General features: G+C 42.6%; 1 protein-coding gene across 12 annotated transcripts in view; it reads left to right on the forward strand.

Annotated features, from left to right (window-relative positions):
• The window catches only part of TENM2 (teneurin transmembrane protein 2), a 1165071-nt gene that overhangs the window by 906334 nt on the left and 235285 nt on the right, over positions 1-23452 (forward strand). For all 12 annotated transcript variants that reach the window (XM_057491503.1, XM_036884772.2, XM_036884776.2 and 9 more), the window contains one exon: positions 3648-3886. In XM_057491503.1, the coding sequence (XP_057347486.1) occupies positions 3648-3886 (239 nt within the window). The remainder of the gene's footprint in view (positions 1-3647; positions 3887-23452) is intronic.

Consider the following 23452-nt stretch of genomic DNA (forward strand, 5'->3'; position numbering starts at 1 on the left):
GCAGAGTGGTGAATGGTGTGGTGCAGATATTTCCAGGCAGAGGGAATAGCTAGTGCAAAGGCCCTGAGGCAGCAATGTGTTGTCCATTCTATGTAGCATAGCAAAAGGACAATGTAACTGATGGAGGAGGAAAAATAAAGTGGCTGAAGATACAATTGGAGATTTAGCCAGAGGGCAGATCATGCAGGGCACTGTGGGCCAAGGGAAGGATTTCTGATTTTATTCTGTTACTGGAAGCCAGCCTTCTTTCTTTATTTCTTCCTTCCTTCCTTCCTTCCTCCCTTCCAGAGGGGAGATGGTAACATTTGACATAATCTGACTTCTTTTTTTAGAAAGAAATATGGAAAATAGACTGGATTGTCCAGAGGACAGTTTTGATACCTTATGAAGCAATCTCATACACAAGAAATAATAAACATATCCTTCTATTATTTCTTATAAGTAAATGCATTAAAAATAATACTAAAGCAATTGAAGCTTCTGAACCTTCATCTTATATTTACTCATGTTGCTAAAACATTCTTGTTTCCAAGTTACTGATCCTGTCCACAAGTGTTACTGGTGTTCAGGCACTGATATAGATTCTGGAGATACCAAGAATCAAGGATTTCACAATTTGGTTTTGGGCAGACACACTTAAAATATATTTATTGCTGCTGGAATAGGTTTCCCAGGTAGGTGGTTGGCAGGTGTGTAGGAGCTGGCTGGGCAGGATGGGTGGGGAAGCCCAGGAACAGCCACTCCAGAAAACACTGCACATCATTCACAAAGGCATGGCGGCATGAACAGGCTCGTTAGGGAAACATGCGTCTTTTCGTGTTGCTGAAGCATGGAGCTCATGGGAACTGGCAGCACAAGTTAGACATGAGGATATAAAAGTTGAGCAGTGGTTGTAGAATCCAGTCCCATATGGAGATCGGGTTTCCTCTTTCAGGCATTGGAGGGTCAGAAGGGATTTATAAGCCAGAGCATGATGGCATGTGTGGTTTGGGAAGAAAAGTGGCAAGAGGGTTAAAAGAAAGGGTTGATGGGAGAGGTTTTCAGAAATAAAATTGACGGTATTCATTAACCCATGGTAAGGGAGAAGATGAAGGAAAGGGAGGAAGTGAAAATGAGTACAGTTTCTTAGACACCTGAGAATAACAGGCGTTTAGGAGGAATGTAAATGAGGAGGAGAAGGAAAAATATCTATAGTTGGTTATACCCTGTTTAATACAGCTATAGAAGGTAGTGGAATTGTATGCCCAATACACAGCTAGGATGTGGGTCTAGACCTCAGGGGGAAGTTGGGCTGGAAGTGGAGAGCTAGAGACTTCAGTCCTATCAGTGATGGTGAAGCATGGGCACAGGTGAGATCTCTGTGTTAGAACCAATCTTCCTGTATTTTTAAATATTCATTAGTGATGACTTACAATGTCTTTATATTCCTTGGTTTTAGTCTGATTTCCTATTCTCATTACCCACTCTCGGAGAATTGTTCAAGAAAGAAATCTGAAGTAGTTCTAAATCAAATCCCAGAGTTTCCCCATCACCCTGGTTTTCTGTGTGCATATGTTCCAGCTTAATTATAAGGCAATGGGCTATTATTTGGTGGTCTGGAGAACTCTTCAGGTGTTTGTTTGACATTTGTTATGCTTTAAATTATAACTCATGTTTCAGGCTCCTTACGTTACTTGAAGAATTAATGATAAAAGCAATTCATAATGCTTTGAGCACTTACCCTGAGACACACCCTTGCTGAAGTGCTTTTCCTACATGATCTCTGTAATCCTTGCAGCAGCCTATGCTGTGATATGAGGCACTTGTGCTATTGTTACCCCCATTTTACAGTTGAGGAGATGGAGGCTCTTAAGAGCAGCACTAGGTAACTTCCATGAGCTTACTTGTGGAGGAATGGCACATCCAAGACTCAAATCCAGGTGAATCTTGCTCCAAAGCACTGCCTTCAAACACTCTGCCTCCCTTCCCAGAACACACTTTTAATCTGAGCATTAAAATAGAGCTATTGGACAAGGAATGCAAAGCCTTATTTATGGGATCAAACTCTTGGCTTTATTTAGCTCATCAAACATACTTAGAGCACAAATAAAGTTTAAATATCAGTTGTTTACTTTAATGTTAACTACGTTAAATAATTCCTAATCAGATACTCATGTGCTGACATGATTGTCAGTCATATCAGGCTTGTTTGATCTTTGTCAAGGATTAAAATACTTTCAAGCTTTAAGCTGGAAACAGCCAAGATACAAATATTTGTAGTGACAGCAATCTTGCTTCAAAATTCTGTTGGGAAAGTCAGCTAACTCCCATTTGCAGGGGTGGTGTGGTATAGTAGTTCCAATTAAAACTTTTAAAAGAGTCAAGCAGACTGGAGTTTGAGCTTCAATGACCCTACTTCCTAACTCCAAGTTTCAGTGTTCTCATTTATAAAATTGTGGCAATAATAAAGGGTTGATGTGAGGTTTAGTTGCAAGTAAAACATTTAGCATTGTAACTGACACATAGTATGTGGTCTGTAAGTAGAGTTGCACCTCCTGAAGAATTGAAGAGAAAGGAAATGCCTGAATAACATTTTGGAGTCTTAGAATTGAAGCTATGGTGGGGGTGGGGGGAAATCACAAAACAATGAGGAAACACCATTCATTCATTCTTTCACTAAAGTCTACCCTGCATACTGAACTTTGAGTTGGGTACTAGGAGCATAAAGAAGAACAAGGTACAGCATAAGATACAGTCCCCCACCTCCAGCTGCTCAGACTCTAGACACCCCTCCATCCATGTTTTAAAATCTACCATTATCTTCATGGAGACAAGTCATCATTTTAAACAAGGTGTGGCAAGTCATATTTGAAGTCTTACAAACAGCACACGTAAGAGAGAAAATCTATTTTAAGAGAATTGGTGGTTCTTGAAATGGCCTTGGAGAGTCACCTGGCCCATGAGGAAGGGCTGTACTCGGTGTCAGCACGAGACCCCATTACCTGTCGTCACACCACAGCTCTAGCTGTTCAGAGCACCTTGTTCCCTTGGCAGGCAAAGACGTTTCCAGGGAAGAACCATGATCACATGACCTAGGGAGGCGGTTTCAGGACAGGAAACAGGATGGAAGGGGAAAACCAGCTCAGGAAGAAGGCTCAAGAGAGGCAGTTTAGGGTGGCACCGACTTCAGCATGAGACAGAACGCCGGGTTCAAATCCTCACACAGCTGCTTGACTTCTCCAGGCCCGATTTCTCATATCTTAAAAGGGGATATGATTATACTCAGTTTGTAAGTAATTGTGACAATATATATCAAGTGCCTTTCAACTGTAGGTTCTAGTACATGACAGTGCTTAGCATTGTCATTATCATCAATCACCATCTCCAAGTGACAAGCAGGGACTCCGTTTCCTTATTTGCTTTGAATACTTCGCAAGATTGTTGTGGAAGGTACCATCTAAATGTGTGTGTGAAAACATAAAATGATGTCAGTTTGTGGAATTAATTTATGTCACCATCAAAGGAACGGTGTCCCTTCTGTCCACGACAGGGTAGGGTGGCTCACTAGGCTCACACTAGACCCGCGTAAGGTGGAGTGACAGCGAAAGCCCCTGGCGGGCCTCCTGGGCCTCCCACAGGGAGTCTGACTCTCGCCCTTCTCCCCACAGGCACTTTCTCTTCAAGACCTCCTCGGGGAGCACGCCCCTCTTCAGCAGCTCTTCCCCGGGCTACCCTCTGACCTCAGGGACCGTTTACACGCCGCCGCCCCGCCTGCTGCCCCGGAATACCTTCTCCAGGAAGGCCTTCAAGCTGAAGAAGCCCTCCAAATACTGCAGCTGGAAATGCGCCGCGCTGTCCGCCATCGCCGCGGCCCTCCTCCTGGCGATTCTGCTGGCCTATTTCATAGGTAAGTCGGGGCCGCCTGGCCCGACCCCAGCCCCCGGCGGGGAAACGGGGAGGCCCTCCATCGTCTGTTTCGTTTGCTTCTTGGCTCCCGAAAGATGGGAAACTGAGTGAGGGGTGAGAGTGCTGGTCCCCTCCCAAAACCCAGTTAAACCTGATGAGTTTTTCCTTCATGATTCTAAATGACATGTATCGAGTATGGTATTAAGCATCCTTACCAAATTCTTTTGTGGAGATAAGCTGACAGTTGTCATTGCTGCAAACCCATACCTCACTCCCTGATAGCCTCCTAGTCTCTTCCATCATTGGATTTTTAACCCAGGCCTGTGCTCTGAAATTCATGCAACTTTGGTTAATTCAGCCAAAAACTGAGTAGAAGGAGAATGGTGATCAGTGCGTGTGGGGAACATCATGATTGGAAGGAAAGTTTAAGTAGCTAGTTGATTTTCAGAGCTGTAGAACACAAACAGGATTAAGAGGTCAGAGTATCCGACCGGGTCTCGTAATGGAATCAGACGCCCCAGACACAGTGGATCTGGCCCACCGTCTCTGCCCCTGTCCCTTTAGCCTCCACTTGAATCCCATCACATGCCACTGAAGCAGAATCAAGTGTGGTTGTGAGAACTCAGAGCTGACTCAGGGAAGCAGACTAGTGAAGTTTCTGAGGTTTCTTTATTCCCATGTGCGATGCTGATGTGCATCCTTGTAGGTGTAGCATCCCAGAGTGTAGCCATGTAACTGGCAAGCAGCACATGCCAAGGAGCAGGGGCCACATGCAGGTGAGCATCCTGGCCTGGACATAAAGCCTGCTTGCAGCTCCTGGCCCCAAGAAGGAGCCCAGTGCTGCAGTTCATTGCCACTGAGCTGGCCAATGGCAGAGCTCCTGGCCCAGGCAGAGCCCACAGTGATATTTGATTAAGTTTGGCTGTGCCATGTTGCAAAGCAAACCCATAAAACACCCACAAAAAGAGATCAACTACAAAACAATTCTCAACACTTATGCTGAAACCCCTCCCACTTAAGAGGAAAAAGAAGGCAAGCCTGATCATTCTGGCTTTGCCCCTTCTAACACAGCCACTCCCTTCTCCCTTTGGAGGGGGTGCTCACACACTTTCTTCATCCTCAGGCAGCCAGTGTGGTCCCTCCCAGAGCAGGAGCTGGCCTGGGACTTCCCAAACCATTCACCCAAGCTTGCCTGATGGTAAGGGAGGGTGACTCTGCTCCCACAGGGAACTGGCCTGGCCCAGAGCAGGCCATCACAAGCAAAACACTAATGTGAAGCTTTCACTCTCTCCCCTACTACTGCTATACTCACCTTACTGTGGAAAAACAGGTTTTCACATTCCTTACCAGTTGCATCTCTCAGGAATCCTCTCCAAAAGTGAGAAAATTGGCATTCAGGAGAAAGTATTTATCTGGGGCTTTGTAAAAACTTGTGTGCTCTAAACCCCACCTCTACCTGGGGACTGAGGTCTGACACTCACCCCTAGTTTAAAGTCATGTTTGCACGTCACTTGCCTCTTGATAAAGGATGGACAATTAGATTGACTTGAAGGAAGGAGAAAGGTATCTGTTGCACCCTGCATCACTTGAGTGAACTCTCTTGTGTCATTAGAGGTAGTTTTGTGTACTTTCCCAGGTAGAGCTATTCAGGAGGTCTGGATGAAAGCAAATTGAATTGCCTTCAGGGTCTTTGCATGACTTGGCTTTGTGTCAGAAACTTCAAAAAGGGTCCATGAGCTCACTTCTCAGGCTTAATGTTCTGCTGGGCCAGTGGGCACCATGGGGAGCCCACATATAGAAATTGAGGCACTGCGGTCTCTGCCAATATTGTCCCCAGCGTACCTCCTACTCCACTTGCAGGAGAGAGATAAATAGCTACTGCCTGATTTATTGAGCTTGATAGTTAAAATATAATAGCTTTCTGTAGGGCGATCATATAAATGGGAAACCATATATTGAGAGTTTAATGTTTTAATCGGGTGTGTAATGTGTAAATGATGGATTAGGAAACATATTTATCCTCAGTCTGGAGGCTACTGGAAGCTGGACCTCAGCGTCTTAGGATGGTTTATTAGATTATAATCCATCATTTCCTATTATGTATGCTTTAGGTAAGATTATGCTTTGACCCTGGAGTACTGAAGAATAGTTTATGACTCAAAATGAGTGATGGAATAGGCCAGTTTACTTGGTAGTAATGGTGGTGAATGAGGAGCTATAGGGCCACTCTTGGCCACTCTGTACAGGCGATGACAGATCTGTATGCACGGTGAGGGGTGCTGATCTTGACTCCAATGATGTCTTTCTCCTTAGCCTTGACAAAGTTGTTTCCCTTCTGGGTCTTGGTCACCTAAGTAAAACATGGGAGAACAATGGTTATTTACGTGCAGAAACTCCAAAGTATGGTGAGGATTAATTAATGTGTGTAAATCACTTTGAAGATGAAAAGCAGTATATTATTAATTACAGAGCTGCAGGGGCATAAACAGTGTATGGCAAACACATAGAAAAGTGCTGTTGGGGCAACGAGTGATTATACCTACCTAGAAAGTAAACCTTCAGAGAAGGACAGAAGGGCAACATAAAAATTGAAGCCCTCCTCTTAAGGAGACCAGAGTTTTTGAGACCTGCGCCCATTCTGGTTCGTACAAAACTCCATGTTCCATGAGAACATGACAGGTCCTGAAACTGAAGCATGAGCCCCAGGACATTTATGGACAAGCACTGGGTTTGGGCCTGCCAAGAACTGTAACAAATAGGTCAAATTATATTCCTTGCATGTTCAAACCTGTGGAGAGAAGACTTTCCAGAAATGAGCAATTTAGAATAGTTCAGTCCCATGACAATTTCTTCCACAGATCCAGCACATGGGTGGGTGTAAAAGCAGAAGGCGGCCAGCCCTCATGCAAACTGGGAGACATTGGTCTTTACCAGCACAGGAAAGGTTTTCCAGTTCCTACTCACACAGCTGGGGTCCGAGATCTTTTATGATATACACATCCATCAGATTCTTTCTGTGCCAAATTCTCCCAGTGTACAAACATCCTGGAATAAATTACTCTGAAAAGCTGCATGAATCACTGGGGGCCGATTTGTGCGTCACTCAGCCTCCAGCCCAAATGGTTCCTAGGGAATACTGGTTTAGAAAAATTTGGCCATGAAATGTGAGAGCTTTCCTTTCGGGAAGTTGTCTTACATCCTTGAGTAGTTCAAGTACTCTTATTGCCTACACCAAAAATCCCTCTAAATCCCTAAGTTTCTGAATCATGTAACCAATGTAGAGTTTATTTTATGCCAATTTATACTGTTTTTATCCTCATAGTATACACAACAATAAATTTAGAAATTTCTATTTGCATAGAACTACAAGTTTTGCCCTTTAAAGCACTTTTTTATGTAATTATTAAATTTGAACCATGCCCCCAACCCCCAACATACACTCTCACAGAAAATAAAATTGGCGTATTACAGTCATTTGACAGAGTTAATGCTGAGGCCCAGACAGCCTTAAGTCACTTGGCTAGCGAGTTGCAGAGCAAAGACTAGACCCTTGTTCTCCTGATGTGTCTGTCTCACATCTTCCCCTGGACTACTCTCTCCTGGTTGCAGTTGGCCGTAGTTTCCAAACACTGCATGCAACCTAAATGACCCCCATGCTATTATCAACTCACCTTATCTAATTCTGTCCTCATGAACAAGGGAAAATGGTTGACTCCTCTCCTTGCTGAATCATCTTATCACACAGCGGAGGGATACTACAATCTCTTCCTCAGTCTCCTAGCCTGTCCTTACATTTCTGTCTTCCCAAATTTCTTCTGTCACAGAGGTCAGCAAACTTTTTCTGTAAAGAGCCAGATAGTAAATATTTTTGCTTTATGGGCCATGCAGTCTGTCACAGCTACTCAACTCTGCCGCTGTAATGTGAAAACAGCCATAGACATATGTAAATAAACGGGCATGGCTCTGTTCCAAGAGACTTTAATTATGGGCACCGAAATTTGAATTTTATGTACTTTTCATGCATCATGAAATGTTCCTCTGATTTCTTTTCAACCATTTAAAATGTAAAACTATTCCTTAGCTCATATGCTGTTAAAAACATACAAACAAACAAAGGAACAGGTGGTGGACTGGATTTGGCCCTGAAGGCACAGTTTGCCAAGCCCTGTTGGATTATATTACTCTTCTTTTCCTAAGACTATCTTTTCAGAGTGTCTCTACCTTTACAAAGAAATTTCCTTTCAAACTGGCTAAGAGTCCAATCATATGTCCACTGTAAATGGAGCAGGTGATTACTTTCTGAAGCTGCAATCCCATTTCATAATGAACGAATAATTACATCTGACTTGCTACCCAAACCAAGAAGTAGAAAAAGCAAGCCACTTTTCTTTTCAATTAAACATTTCTATAGCATAAAAATTTCCATCCTAATAGACCCTTGAAACAGTGCTCCAAGCCATGGATGGAGTGAATTGCCTAACAATTTTGCCACATACTCCCTTGTTTTCAGATCTTCAGTTACTCCCAGATTCCTCTGCAAAATCATGGCTTGTTTTTATAGGTTACTCAGTACCTGGTGCCTTCTTTGTTGTTACCAACAAGTTGTAACAGTGCTGGGTCATTGAATGACATCATTGCTTGCTTGTGCAAAGTTAATGTTGAGTAGATTTAGTTTCCTTAAAATTCACCGAGTTCTTTCAAGTGCACCCCATGTCAAGGAAGAGAGATGCTTGTGCTGTATGGCTTAGCCATTTAAATCCAGATAATCCTAGGAATTCTAAAACCAGTGAACACAATGGTTCAGCATGACACAGGACTTGGACTTCCTGCACCCCCTCTCCCCAAGTTAGAAACAATAGGTAACAACATTGAGTTTCTGTCAAAAACTCTTCTCATGGTTGGTAAGGGAAGGGGCGCAGAGAGAAAGATAAGAGCATTTATGTCATCCTAAATTAGGTTTTAGCTCCTCAGATCTCTGCCAAACTAAAATACATATATATATTAGAAAGTCACCTTGTCTTTTCCACTACAGTAATTCCTGCCAAATATGAAACACTGTGTTTTAAATAAGCTGCACAGAGCTCTGTCTTCTGCCACTCTCACTTTGATCTAGGAAGAACACGGGCCATCAACATGTCAGGATGTTAAAAGTGCGGTAATTTGGGGTGCTTTCAGTTCCTTTTGAAAACAATGAGAGATTATTTTCTATGGAAACTAAAAGCTTACGATGTGTTTAAAGTTGCTACACTTGAAAATTGATATGTTGAGACTCATACTGATGAATCCTGCATTTTGAGCTGCTATTCTGTGTATTCCCATCTCATTGAACAGAGCAGGTTTGGGGAAAACATAAAGAAAATGACATAAAATGATGGGAACAGTACATTTACCTGGCATCCTGTGTGAAGATACAGCCTAGGAAACACGGTGGGCTTCCTATTCAAACTCACTGCTCTCTGACTATTCAGGAAGACATTATGCATGTCCTCTGTATGAATTCCAAAGTATATATTTACCTCCCATTATCTAAAGGGCAAAATGCTAATGATGAAATCTGAACAATCAGACAAATAACATTTCTACCAACTCCTCTGCCCCAGATGGTCAAATCTCATAGTCACACAGAGAAAAAGAAAACTGCCCACAAGTAAGTCAGGGAACCCAGTTACATTATCTGTTCTGGTGTCAGTAGCAGACATCTTTTAATCTAATAGATATACTAATATGCTTTCAGCCAGATAAAGGCCTGTCAGGCTTTTGCCCCAGTGAGTCTTTGGCAGTGGGACTGCCGATTCATGATTGTATACTTGACTTCAGAGGGTCTGTCCCTGTACAGAACGTAAATGAAGTCATAGGCTAGGTCTCCATCACCTCGCAGCCATGTGGCAACATCTGTGTCCTGTGATGACACTCGGGGTAGATGAGTTCCTCGAGGTGAGGCTCCTCTGCTTTCCTCCCAAGACGCCTATCTAAGATCCAGGTGGTGGGCCAGTGTAGACCTCTCCAGCTGGGCAAACTCCATGGGTGAGAATGAGGAGGCAACTTTTGGTCCTGAAAAGCATCTTAGTGCAAAGCCAGGGGAAATGAGTAGATGCGACAACCCCAGGCCTCTCCAGGACCATGACAAGGAAACGGTATCCGTATCATCAGCTGTCTCGGACATTTTGCTTCCACAAAGTATGTGTTGGGTGAATGAGTCTGGAGTGTTCACCTCTCTGTCCCTTAGCTCGCCGTGTAGGCCTTGGCCTGGACTTTCTCAAAAACAGTGACCTCTCTAGCCATCATGAGTCCAGGAGCGGTAACGGGATGCTGTGACCTGCATCCCTCTCCACACGTTCTGCTTCACTGGGCCTCCGAGGGTGTCACCAAGCCTGTGAAACCTGCCGCTTCTGTGGGAGGCTTTTTGATTCCCCATTTCCTATGTCTCCGATTTGTCCACTTATTTATACTTGTTTCATGATACAGAATTCTGGGCACAGCTTCCAATGTGCTGTAAGTATTACTTCATTCTACGTTTTACCTACAACAAAATTGCAGAGGCTCTTGCCTTGGTAATATGAAAAGCAGCAGCTTGATGAAACGGAAAGCATGGATGTGGGCCTCGGTGTCAGAGAGGCCTGTCTTCAAATTCTGACGTGTGGACTTCAGAGCCAGGTGACTTGGCCTTGCTGATGCCCTACACCTTGTGTTTCCTCATCCAACAAAACAGGCATAGTTCCCATCTTCTAAAGATGCTCCAGGTGTTCACTGAAATGATACATGACTACAATTTTTCTTCAAACTCAGTACATCACCAAATATGAGAAATGTCATTACTGTCTGTATCCCCAAGGACAGAGAAAGCTACAGATTAAACTATGATGTGGTTTCTTAACATTTATGATTTTGTACTTTGGGGAAGAGGTAGACACAGACCACCCAGACTGATGTACAGCTGTGTGACTAGATAGGTCCATAGCCACACCAGCAGACCCGTGTGCTGCCTAACTTGCTGTGATTGTAACAAATCACCAGTTATAAAGTATGTTACGGTTTCAGAGTTAACAAGAATGTGAAAAAATCTGAGTTTTAGAATCAGTGAAATATGGTGGTATATGGCACACAACAGAAGCTCAACTAAATGGATTATTGTGATTATTGTACTGGCAACCACCCTTCTCAACCAGGTCCAGTAAGAAGAATAAACCAGGTCCTGCCTAGCACCTCATAAGCAATCTATAACTATCTGATGAATTAATGAATGCTTATTAGGGCAGGGGCTGAATTGGACGGTTTGTAGGGAGCATGATCGAGTACCTAGAATCCTTGATTGCCAGTTCTACTTGTCTCCCATGTAAGAGAGAATTTCTGGTTCCCTGATGCTGTAATTGCACCTCTGTTCCCAAATTGCATTCCCAAGTTAGAAAGCATTTAGGCAAAGGAGCAGTTATGGGGGCTGTGTAAGCACCACAGTTAAGCCCTCTAGCAGGAATCTGTGATTCCCTGAAATCAAGAGAGCTGGCTGAGGGAAACTGGGAAGTGTTTGTATCTGGCATACAGCCACCATTTGGCACTCACATTACAAAAGTGGAGCAGAATTGAGTTGGAGTTCAAGGTGAAGAAGCAAATAATGGCATAAATCTGAAAGTCTGTTGGCTGCTTCTCTGTAAATGAGGATGTGCTAAGAAATGAAAGCAATTGCTACAAAGCACCGAATAGAGAAAAGAACTATTATATGGTGAATTAGGTCTGTGTACACAAGCCACACAGAATCTTTTGTGCTCTGAAATGCCCTGCTTAGCTGTGTGGCCTCATACAACAGAAACTTGACCCAAAAGCAACTTTTAAAACATTTGTATTTCTCTTAAGGTCACCTTATATCAGACTTCTTGCGTCCTTCATTGAAAGATCCCTTATAGAAAATTCATATTTTGGTTGTTAAGAATAGACACCCAGAATTTTTTCCAGAGCCCTTTTCTTGGCAAATAAATCGTTCATTACATTGATGTCTCATAATAAGGTCGTCTGCATTAGGAGAGTAAATGGTCCATCAACTAACATTAACATATTTAATATTACCATGAAAAAAAGGATAATTCATTGCATGTCCTACTAATATCATTTTTTATATTATCAACTTCTTGCCTTAAATAAATACGTAAATAGCAGAATGTTACAGAAAATATAACACTACTAAGCTACATGCTGATAAGAAGTGTTTTGCTGAAGAAAATATCATCCTCCCTTTTTGGAAGGAGAAAGGAATTTATAAGATACATAATATGTATCATCTTTCAAAGGCTTTTTCTGCCTAAAAGCCAAAACTATGGATGAGAAGGAGGATCAGCTTTGCCTCCCATCTTTGCATTTCTTTCATCATGACTTTCTTCGCAGCTGTTAGAGAAGGCCCGTCCCTCAGGATGGGTTTTCAGTTGAGTTAGGTCATTTTGTGGGAAGATTTGTGCAAACATGTTCGGCACTCCCCAAGGGATTCTGCTCTTTGTAAAAGAAAGGCGTATTGCCTTGCTTTTCTGCCTTTGCAGTCATGATGCAATTCTATGAGTTTGCTTACTTATATTACACCATGAGCGTTTTAGCAACACATTAATGAAGTTTAGATTAGACCTGCTTCTATTCCTCAGGGAAAAGGAAGTGGCAGTGTGTCAAATGCATTCTGTTCTTCAGGTCATGAAAAACAAGGTGACATCTTTCAAGAAACTTCAGTATGCCTTTGAATTGGATGCATTTTTAAAACTAGTTTTAAGGCTATTTTATGCCCCCAGATTTTACACACATAGACTTCTGGGGCATTAGCTAGGTCAGAGGACATGTGTTTAAACTTTTAATAAGATGACTTATAGAATTCCTGAATCTCAAGAGAACTGTGTGTTAAAGACCTTTTTCCCATGAAAAAAAATTCTTGTAACTTCATATGTTAATTTTATCTATTATTAATTAGTAATTTAAAATGTATTAAATTTATAATATAATTTTATGTTTTTCCATTGGGCAAGAAGTTTTTTGTAAGCAAGTGATTGGCCAGTCACAGTGTATACTGGAATCTGCTGACCTGACTCAGAATCTAGGACATTTTTACTTGAAATTTCTTCCTAGAGCTTGAGTGTGATAAGCAAACCCATAAAAGAGTTCAGTTATTAAGAAAGCTCAAAAAGCCTGGGTAAGATGTGTTTTGTATAAACAATCCATGCACATACAGCAGTGATAGAAGGTGCCTGAGTTTCTTTTCCCCCAGATCCAACAGGGAACAGAAGCATTTATACTAGAAAGCATTTAGTTAAGTCATTGGCACGAATAAACGGTCAGCCATACTTTTCCCCCCTAGAAATGTAGAGTGGTCTAACCATTACACAATATGAAACTGAGGAGACTTGTGACTGTATTTTACCCAGTCTGATTTTGTCAATTGAAGGCATTATCTCCTGAGCTTACTTTTAAAACTGTAGAGCTTCTAAAATAAAAATTAAAAAAGCAGCAGCAGCAGCAGCTGGCCTACAATGAGCTTGCACTTCTTGGGACCACGGCAGTGAAGAGCAAAGAGCCAAGGAAAAAATAAGTACCAAAAAGAGGGGGAAGAAATTAAGAAGTAAGGAAAAGGCCTAAGAAGCTATGAATAATCATAAATGTTAACTAGAAGCGCCAACTATGAAACGTGCTACCAAGCAGAATCAAACACGGAACAATTAGAAGACACAAGTGTGGGGAAAAATGATGCCCTGCACACCAAATGACACGTAATCTTCCACACAATTTCTTGAACCAAATAAGTCCAACCAAGGTAATGAGATGAAAAGTAATCCCTGAAAATGGCGTGGAGGTGCTGTTTCACTACCACATCTTACATCATTAAACTTCCAGTACCCTCCTGAGCTACTTAGGTAAATAACAGTGGACAGCTCAACATTTATCCAAATAAACCAGAAAGCCACCATGGTAGAGGAAATCGAGTTTATAGATATGGCAGGCTCTTGCCTAATAGATGAAAGTAATGTTCTAATGTTAAACATCAATCCATATTTGAAACTCCGAGTATGAAGGGGGGGTGCTCTAAAATACCTCCTCCTGCAAGTCATTTCTCAGTACGATTGGCTTATATTCTGTAGTGTCTAATTGATACCCATGTAATTCCATCTCAGTCTTTGCTACTGAAAATGATGTAAGAGGTGGAAAGAGTGAATGTGGGTGTTGGTTCTCAGGAGAGCCTTGAAAGTTAGGAGTTAGAAATCACTTTGTCTTCAGACATGGTATCTTTGGGATGACCTGGAAGCCAGCGAGGAAGTATATTTGTTTTTTTAATCGAGCAAGAGCATTCTTCAAAGTCTTCTTCCAATCTTGATCAAAAATTGAAGCAAAATATTTTATTTGAAACGTTTCTCTGCCTCATTTTGTCTATATTTGTGTGTAAAGGAAGGTCCAGTAGGAATATTTGAGATGACCCTGCAATTTTAGCTCACAATCAAATTCATTATATCTATGAACTTGCAGCATTTAGGAGAGTTTCCTAATTCCCCTGGAGACAGGCCTTGGCCTAGGACAGGATGTGGATATGCCCAGGCTGATAGCAACCCACAGTTTACCCTAGTCTGGGCTGGAGTGGTGTGGGTGGGGGAGCGACAGGGGAGTGGAACAGTGAAAAAGAAGGGGAGGAAAGTCAGCCCCCTGTATGTCACGGTGTAAAATGTGCCTGTGCAACATTACACCCACAGAGCCTGCCCCAAATATTCTGGTCAGAAACAATTTTATTATGTGTGCATTTTTATGAAATGTTTTGACAGTTAAGTTTGGTCTGTCTTTAAGGAAACCAGCCATTGCTCCTGCTTCCAAAGGCTTGATCTTTGGCAGTGTTTGTTGGCATTTGCATGGATACGGATGTCACTTCTCTTCCGCTCTTCTCCTCTGTACCTTCCACTTTTAAGTATCTTTGGGGCGAGTCCAGATTTATCCTGCTCTGTCAGGCTTAGTTTTTTTTAAAGGAATATACATATACTACAGTTACTTTAATTTTAGACATTTAAAAACCTCACTGGTCTGCCAGGTGGTGGCTTTGTCCCCACTCTAGTCTCCCCACCCCGACCCTTACCTCCAGCTTGGTTCTTAGGTGGAGGTCCTGGGGGCGAAAGTGCTGCTGAAGGCCTGTGATCTCACCCTGTCTGGGAGGAACTCTCTCTATTTCTCTTGTAGGGAGATGTGGCTGCTGATTGCATGGTATTTTATTCTTCTCTTCAGAACTGACAGAAATTAAGCCTTCTGGAAAGGCCAGCTGACCAGCAGTGCTGTCCGTATTGCAGTGAAATACCAATGGCTTGTTTTAATGTCAGAGGCAAATGGGAGAGTGGACCCGACTGAAATATCTGTGGCTAAATTTATCTTGAGAGAAGAAAAAGAATTGTGTGCCATGTTTGTATGACTAAGAGATTTATTAAACAAGCTGTGTACCCCACCCAGGGAGAATGCTGTCAAAACATGAAGGAAGAAAAAGACACACACACACACACGAAAGTGAAGCCTGAACTCTTCACATAATTGTACATCTGAGTACTCTTGCTAATTTTAATTTTGCCCACACCCTTTGTAATTCTTCCTTCATGATGCACTATCGGCCTTACCCCTAACCAAAAACTTGCCTGTGTCTCTGTCTCCCACCATGTCACAAAACAGAACAACAGCAACAAAACAACTGTCTAATTGAGAAGATACCCAGAACTGGCTCTTGGCTTGTTAGCACACCCTTCAAAACTCACTCACCAGGTCAGATACTCACTTATAACAGGGGGGTTCTTCAAAGGGATGGCCTAGAATCCCTCTTGGTAGAAATGTAGAGAAAGACTCCAGACATGAAGAGTAACTAGGTCTGAGTTGCAGAATAACAGAAAGGAGCCGCTCTCTCGTGGTACTGCTGTCACATTTTGGCTGGTGTCCATTCGTGTGATAGGCCAAGCAGACCCTAATGGCAGAGAATTTTTTTTTTATGCAGAGGGTAGAAAAGTAAGGGCCACGAGGAAAGCAGCATACCCAAGAGGAAAAAAAAAACATGAGCTGGCATTCCTTTGGGTAAATGTAGTATATATGGGATATATATATTTTTTCCTGGCAATCTCAAGGGAGAAGGAAGCCAGAGGAATAACTGGAGAGAATTACAGTTTCCACTGGCCCCTACAGAACAAGAAAGAACCACATGTTCAGCACTGGCCTAGTGAATAAACGAAAGCTCAAGGTTCGTGTTCAGTTCAGAAAATCCTCTGACTGAGATAAAGCCAGTTCTTATTTTTCCACTGGATGCTGGGCTGCAGTTATAGCCCATCTGTTCACGGCCCCATCTCTAGCATCCCTGAGAGAGACTGTCCATTTATCTTCAAAAGCCGATAAAAAGGGCATGATGTGAGAGGGGGAAATAACGCCAGTGGGCCGGGAAAGACCACGCTCATGCTGAATGAGGAGACTTGAAATCTCCACGCTGACTCATGTGATCACAGCAGAGCCCTGAGGATCCAGCACCCGGGGGTTACCGTCGTGTCTTGACTAAAGGTTTTCCGCATATGCACAAAGGGTTCGCTTCATAGAAAAGAATTTTGATTCGGGGCTTTAATGCCTTTGAAAGTGCATCAAGAGTAACACTGACATGCTTTCACCGCAGCCTTGGAATCCTAAAATAAATAATAGAAAAATTGTGATTTAAAACATAATTCCAAATACTAACTGGGCCCCGCTGCCTAGATGAGTAATAAGCTTCAATAAATGTGTGACAGGCACAAGGCTCTTCAGTATGAAGAGTAGTGAGGCCTCAGAAATAGAAATAGGTTTTTCATTACATGAGGGATTATGTTCAGCCTGACTGTGGAGCCTGCTCCTGGGGCCACAGCTGCACCTTCTGCCTGCAGTCGTATTAAACCATGATGGTGAGGCGGGCACGCGCAGCCTGAAACAGTGATTTGTTTAGGGGAGGGAGAAAGGTCGTTTTCTCCCACTTAAATCCAGATTACCATTGTTTACTACACACTTTCCCTTAAACTTCTGTTCATTGGTGCTAATGAGCTGCAATTTGAGTCAGGTTCCACCTGAATGCTCGCTCGAATCTGTGAGGTGGCCAGGGATGAAAAAGTGGGGCTGGCTTGGGGTGGTGACAGTGATTTTATTTTTACCCATATATGCTCACCAACACAGATGAGTCTATTTCTTTTTAAAACATCATACAAAGTTTAGTTAATTCCAAGCAAACTCAGCTATTCGTTTGAGTTTTTCCTAATACAGGAATTCAAAAGTCAGCATGCACATGCCAGGTCTTTCTCCCCTTTTCTCAGGACTGAGATGTGTATTCGAGAAACTGGCTTGAGCCTGTCCTGCCTCCTGGCACCAAGGAGACTATGGGGGTCTTCAAGATGAGTTTCAGCAGGGATTTGAGAATGGTGTGGGGGTGCCAGTGTAGATGGGCACCCATCATGAGAAGTGATTTTCCGTTTGAGATGGGTCTACTTTTTCACATGCTATCAATACAGAATTCCCTGCCTCTGTTCCTTCTTGACTCAAATAATGACTCATTGGAACTATACTACCAGGATCGTTGTTCTTCAGGATCAGGAAATCTAATTTGTACATGTAACGGTTCCTCATTTTAAAGGGCCAGCTGAGCACTGGAAGAGTCCAGGGAAGGAAGCCCTGGGATTGGCTTAGGGAGCTAGGGTCCAGTCTCAACCCTTGCTGACGGAGTGCTTTGGGGAAAGTCAGTTCAGTGCTCTGAGCCATATTTTTCTCAACTGTAAGAAACGGTAGGTAACAGAGTGGTACCTTTTTCACAGTCTTTCTGTGAAGCTTAAAGTAGGCGCTGATATTTATTAGTGCATTAGTTCTTTGTGCATTTCTTCAAAAGAAAACATACACAGATGCTAAATTGCAATTTAAGAATTGGGTTCTGGAAGTTCAGGGAAGGGAGGAATTCCAAGGGCTGGAGGAGTTGAAGATGACCCAGTGGAGAAAGGCTTCAGGCCAGGCTGACCCAGTCCTAGGAAAATGGAGAGAAAGTGAGCTAGGGATGGGCTGAGAAGCATTCTGGGCAGAGGACTGACTATGCAGCAGCAGGCCAGAATGAAGAGGGATGGTGAGGAGGAAATGAGATCAGCCAATGAGGGGAGGGATGCCTGCTGAGGAACAGTGGAAATAGGTGAAGTAGAGCAGGACCAGGTGATAGATGGCCTCGAAGTCTGGTTTAATTTGATTAATTGGGCGATGGGGAGGTGCTTCATGTTAATAAGTGGTAGTGTGATATGACAAAATTATGACATGATATCATGTCAGCTACCTAGTAGATGCTCCATAAATATTTATTTGCTGATTGAGGATTCAAGATAGATCGGGAAATGGGACAGGAGATGGGAAGACTTACCAAAGGCTCTGGTGATAATCAGTGAGGGTATAAGTTGGGGGAGCCCAGATTAGACAGGAGCTATGGAAATAGAGAATCAGTGAATTTGTGAGAGATTTATTCCACAAAAAATAAAAAAGACAGATTTGTGATAGAATTTGTATTGTGTTGACTATGGGGATGAAGAAGACAGAAATATCTGACATGTCCTTCAGGTTTCTAACCTGGATCCCTGGAGAAATATTGTCAAGAAGGGGAGAGCTGAAAAATTAAAAATTAACCCACCACCCACTTTTCTGAAAGCAAGGTTGGTCAAAACATTTTTTATTGGTGTATAATTCTACCAGGGATGATGAGAAGCCATTCTTTTTAATGTGCTCACTAAAATCTCAGTGCGGTTTCTTTATTATGAGGGTTCTTTAGATCCAATAAAACCCATCACAACCCCTTGTGAGGCATTCACTTTGGATTTATATGAAAGTCTATAGAGAAAACAGAAGAGCAGAATTGGGTGAAACTGACCTCTAAGACGCTGACAAAATTCCTCCATAGCATAGTGCTCAGAGGTAACTGCAAATTTTGTAAACCAAGAAGCAGCATCAGGATATACATTGAAACTGAGCATACCCAGTTATACAAAGAAAAAAAAAATGCTCCAGAACTTGAAGGCACTTGCCTTACAAATGGAGAATGTGGCCCTGGGAGTCTGTACCGTTACCCTTTTTGATTTGGGGCAGTGAAGCTTACAAATGAAAATCTTCAAAGAAGAAAGTTGCCTTTTGATCAGCTGCTTAGAGGCAGGTTTGAAATTATGATAAATCTGCTACATATTCACTGTATGAGCAGGTTTAAACTCTAATGCAGCTGCCTGTGTCTCTGCAAATGAGTCTGACTCACTCTACGCAGGCTGAAGGGTGAGATGGATGAAGTTAGTTATGGGTTTATGGATCTGGGCAGAGAGGGCCAGACATCAGGGAAGGAGCCTTTGCCCTTCCCCCTCCCTCTCTCTGCACCACACTGAAGTCTCGATTTATTCTCTATGCTTTCACATTTGACTGAAGCGCATGTAATACCCTCTCAGATGCTAGGTGCCCAGAGTAAGGCATAAAACAGCATGCTTACCTGGGGAATTTTAGAATTAGCCTCCAAACTAACCAAGATAATTTAGGCCCCAAAGGCACTTTAGTTTGCATTATCTGGATTGACTCTGTGGATGATCCTAAATTTAGTAGATAATTATGTCTGTGTGCTTTCTTTTTATCTTTATCCTTCTTCTCATTCCTTCTGGTCTTCTCTCTGCTGTAGGGGAACAGGAGATAAGGCTTGGTCATGAAGCCAGGCTTCTCATTTCTGTCCAGGTTTTGACCTTATGCCACAGTGCTCCTCCCTAGGGAGTCCTAAATCAGTAACCACTTCCAAGTTCATTTGGGTTAAGACCCATGTCAAACCCTTGCCTCCTCCATTCCACCCCACAGGAGAGGCAGTTCCATGATGCTACGAGCAGCCCAGCCCTGAAGCCTGCGGAGTCCTCCCACAGCCTCCTCTAGCAATCAGGAGAGAGTAGTTCCTGGGAGTGGACGTCATGTCTCATGTGATGATTAATTGTGGTTGCATTGCCAGCAGCCCATAGCTCAATCATAAACGTGAAGAGTTATTTTATATGGCGCTTAAATTCAGTCAATGTATCAAACAGGTTAGAATAATCATAGGATAATACGGCATTATTGTCTAACAGCATTCTTACAGCTGATAACATTCTGTAAGCCTCTTTAAAATATAAAGGAACTTGCTGATGGGACTCAAAGATTGGAGAGAGTTGTAAGACATCTAGAAGTTTAAAGTGGAGTTTGGATTACAGCGAGCAGGCTCTTAACCATGGGTAAAATTGTAAGGGGACATCTTATACTGTTCTTGCAAACCAATTTGTCATTTCTCAAGTGTATAATGAAATAATGTGTATGATTATTTTCATGCAGCACAGCCTTTCTTTTAAGTTTTGCCCTCTTCAGTGCTCCATGGTATATACAACAGTGTTTTAGAATAAATAGTGTTTTACAATCTCAAGACTAAGGCTCCCACAAAAGATCCTGAGAGGAGCCTGAATGAGTAGCAACTTTAAGACTCCATTTTCATAAGTGAATGATGATACAGGATAAGGAGGGATGTTCATGGGGAAAAGCCCCTTAAAAATTATCGGGAGTAGTAGAGAATGGGAGTAAAATGCAAACACCTCTATTCTGCAGCTACCCTGATTAGCAAAATCTCTTACAGGCTCAGCATGTAAGATGAACAGAGGGAGTGGTAACACTGCTCTGTGATAGGGAGGAATCCCCCCATTCACATTGGCTGTGTGTCTAGAAAACAGGGATGGGGCTCCTCTTGGGCATCACTTCCTTTCCATAATTCCTTACAGTGACCCTTCTGGCTATAATAATGCTTTGTGTGTAAAGGATGCATGGGACCCTCTACATCTTCTCATGAAATATCAAATATTTTGTCCATTAAGCTGACTTGATTTCAAAAAGTCCTTAGCACAGATTGATGAAATAGTCCAAATATTATCACTCTTTGTTCTTCAGTCCAGATTAAATAATATCTAGCCGCCAGATCTCTGCTCATTAGTGAGGTGGTCAGGGCCCAAAGATGTGCAAAATTATTGCCTTTCCTCTCTTATTGTTTTGCACATTATGAATTAGAGTAACTCTGGGTTAGAGTTGGGGACGACTTGCAGATTGACCCCAGTTGAGACCCACCCAACAAGAATCTGTGGCACATCAGGTCTCCATTGCCCTTTGCTCTAAACACACACACACCCTGGAAACACTTGGCAATGTCTGGGGACATTTTTGTTCATTACAAGCTCTTGGCATCTATGGGGTAGAAGCCAGAGAGACTGCTAAACACCCTACAGTACATAGGAGAGAGTCCCCCTCCAACAAACAATCAGCTCCTCTAAAATGTTGAGACTTCCAAGGTTGAGAAATCCTGCTCACGGATTTATAGTCACGTCTTCAGATAGGTACTTTTTTTTTTTTTTCCTTTACCACCAGATTAAAATAAGAGCTCAGACCTAACTGTAGCCTTGTGTGGGTCGTCTTTGGCCCTGTGTGTCTCTTCTTCCCCTTGGTCCACTTCTTCCTGTTTTTTTTCACACTCAAAACCCTCAGTGCCCTTTGTGGCAGCAAGCTGTGGCCGTAAGTGTCTGAGAAGTTCCTTGGCGAAACTCTGTGCATGGAAAGAGAGTTCAGCTGAAGAGATGTTGAACCTGAATGTGGATCTTACCCTAAGCATCACATTTTTTTTGTCCATAAAATGGATAATGAAGTCAGCCATTCATTAAGGACTTACTGTGCACAGACATTTCACGGTCAATGTCTGTTCCAGCCAATGATTTGTCTTCCCCACTATAAATGAGGGAAAAGACTCAGAGGGATTAAGTAACTTGCCCACAGTCACGCAGTAGCCAGTGGTTGGGATTTGGAATTAAAACCTCGGTCTCTTTACTCCAGAGTCCCTGTTCTCACCAATAGGAGTACTACCATCAATTTATAAATACGTGCTCAGTGACTTTGACTTTAAGTTTCCATCCCCCTAGAAGCCTTTGCAGCCATCCATAATGACTTTGGCTTTTAAGAAAAAAGAAAATGATACCCTCTGATCATGCAAACACTGGTCAGCTGCACCATAACCTTGTTCTGAGAACTAAAAGATGACACATTCTTTAACCAGTTTTCCATGTTAAGTGCATGTGGGAAGACTGGAAACAAGTAGAAATAACTGGGAGATAAAATGAAATACACTTGAAAACTGAAAGTGAGGACAGGACCTCAAAGTCCTGGTCAAGATGGTTGGTCAAGACAGTGTTTCAGGAAGGGATGCATTCATCTGCAAGTATGAAAAACAAATAACCACCTAAAATCCCTAACAGTGGCTTAGAAAACTACAAGAGTCTATTTTCTTCACATAGCTAGCTAGATACCAAGGTTGGCAGGAACTGCATTGTTTATGCTGGTCAGTAATGGTATCCAGGACATGAGCTCTTCCTGTCTCTCTGCTTTGCTATTCCCACCACTTTCATTTTCTCCCTTTCTTGTGCTGCCTCATTGTCATGAGATGACCAATGCAGCTCCAGACATCATATCCATCTTTAAAGGGGGAAGAAAGAGAAAGGGAAGGATTCAAGGTTTTTGTCCCTTTTATCAAGAAAAACCTAAACCACCCCACTCCCAACATACACAAACATCGCAGCAGAATTTTGCTTACATCTTGTTAGAATTGTATCACATGACTGTCCCTTACTTCAGGGGAGGCTAAGAAAGCTTTTCTAGATTATTTTATTGGAGGCAACAAGGGAGAAGGTTGGACTTGTCTCATAAATCCAAAGTGTCTTATTAAAGTGATTTTTACTCTCAGAAGCTAAGTTTCTGCTTTTCTGGACGTAGGTACAACAGCTGATTCTAAGAAATTTCTTCAATGTTCTTGTCCAGTGTGGCTCTGAAAGAGTACATGTTAGTTTTCCAGGGCTGCCATAACAGTGGTGTTGCCATAACAGTTAGGGCACCATAAGTACCACAAAATAAATGGCTTATGACAAAAGTTCATCGTCTCACAGTTCCAGAGGCTAGGAGCCAAAGATCAAAGACTGGCTGAGCCAGCCCCCTCGGAAGACACTAGGACAGGGTCTGTTCCAGGCCTTCTAGATTCTGAGAGTTCCTGCCTTGTGGCAGCACTGCTCCCTACGTGCATACCTGGCAGAATTTTCCCTTTTTATGAGGATACCAATTGTGTTGGATAAAGGCCCGCCCTGATGAGCTCATCCTAACTTGATTGCCTGCAAACAAACCTACTTAAAAATAAGGCCACATTCACAGACACTTCCATGTCTTTTGTGTGGGTTACAACTCAACCAATAACAGGGTTTTTCCAAATCCTTCATAGTGTCTTGATAGTAATGATAGTTAATATTTTTGAACATTCACTATATGCTAAGACCGTTCATATGGGTCTTCTCGTGTAACCTGTACCACCGCTACTTGAGATCAGTACTGTCATGTCTATCTTACAGAAAAGAAGACTGAGGCACAAAAATATTAGAAGACTTCCTCCAGATCACATCATTAGTAAGTGATAGGTCTCAGCTTCATGCAGTCTGACCTCTGAGTCCTTGCATTTCACTCTCATCTACATTGTCTTCACCACCACTGCCCTCATCTC

The sequence above is a fragment of the Manis pentadactyla genome, chromosome 2 (genome assembly GCF_030020395.1).
Source record: "Manis pentadactyla isolate mManPen7 chromosome 2, mManPen7.hap1, whole genome shotgun sequence".
NCBI classification, from domain to species: Eukaryota; Metazoa; Chordata; class Mammalia; order Pholidota; family Manidae; genus Manis; species Manis pentadactyla.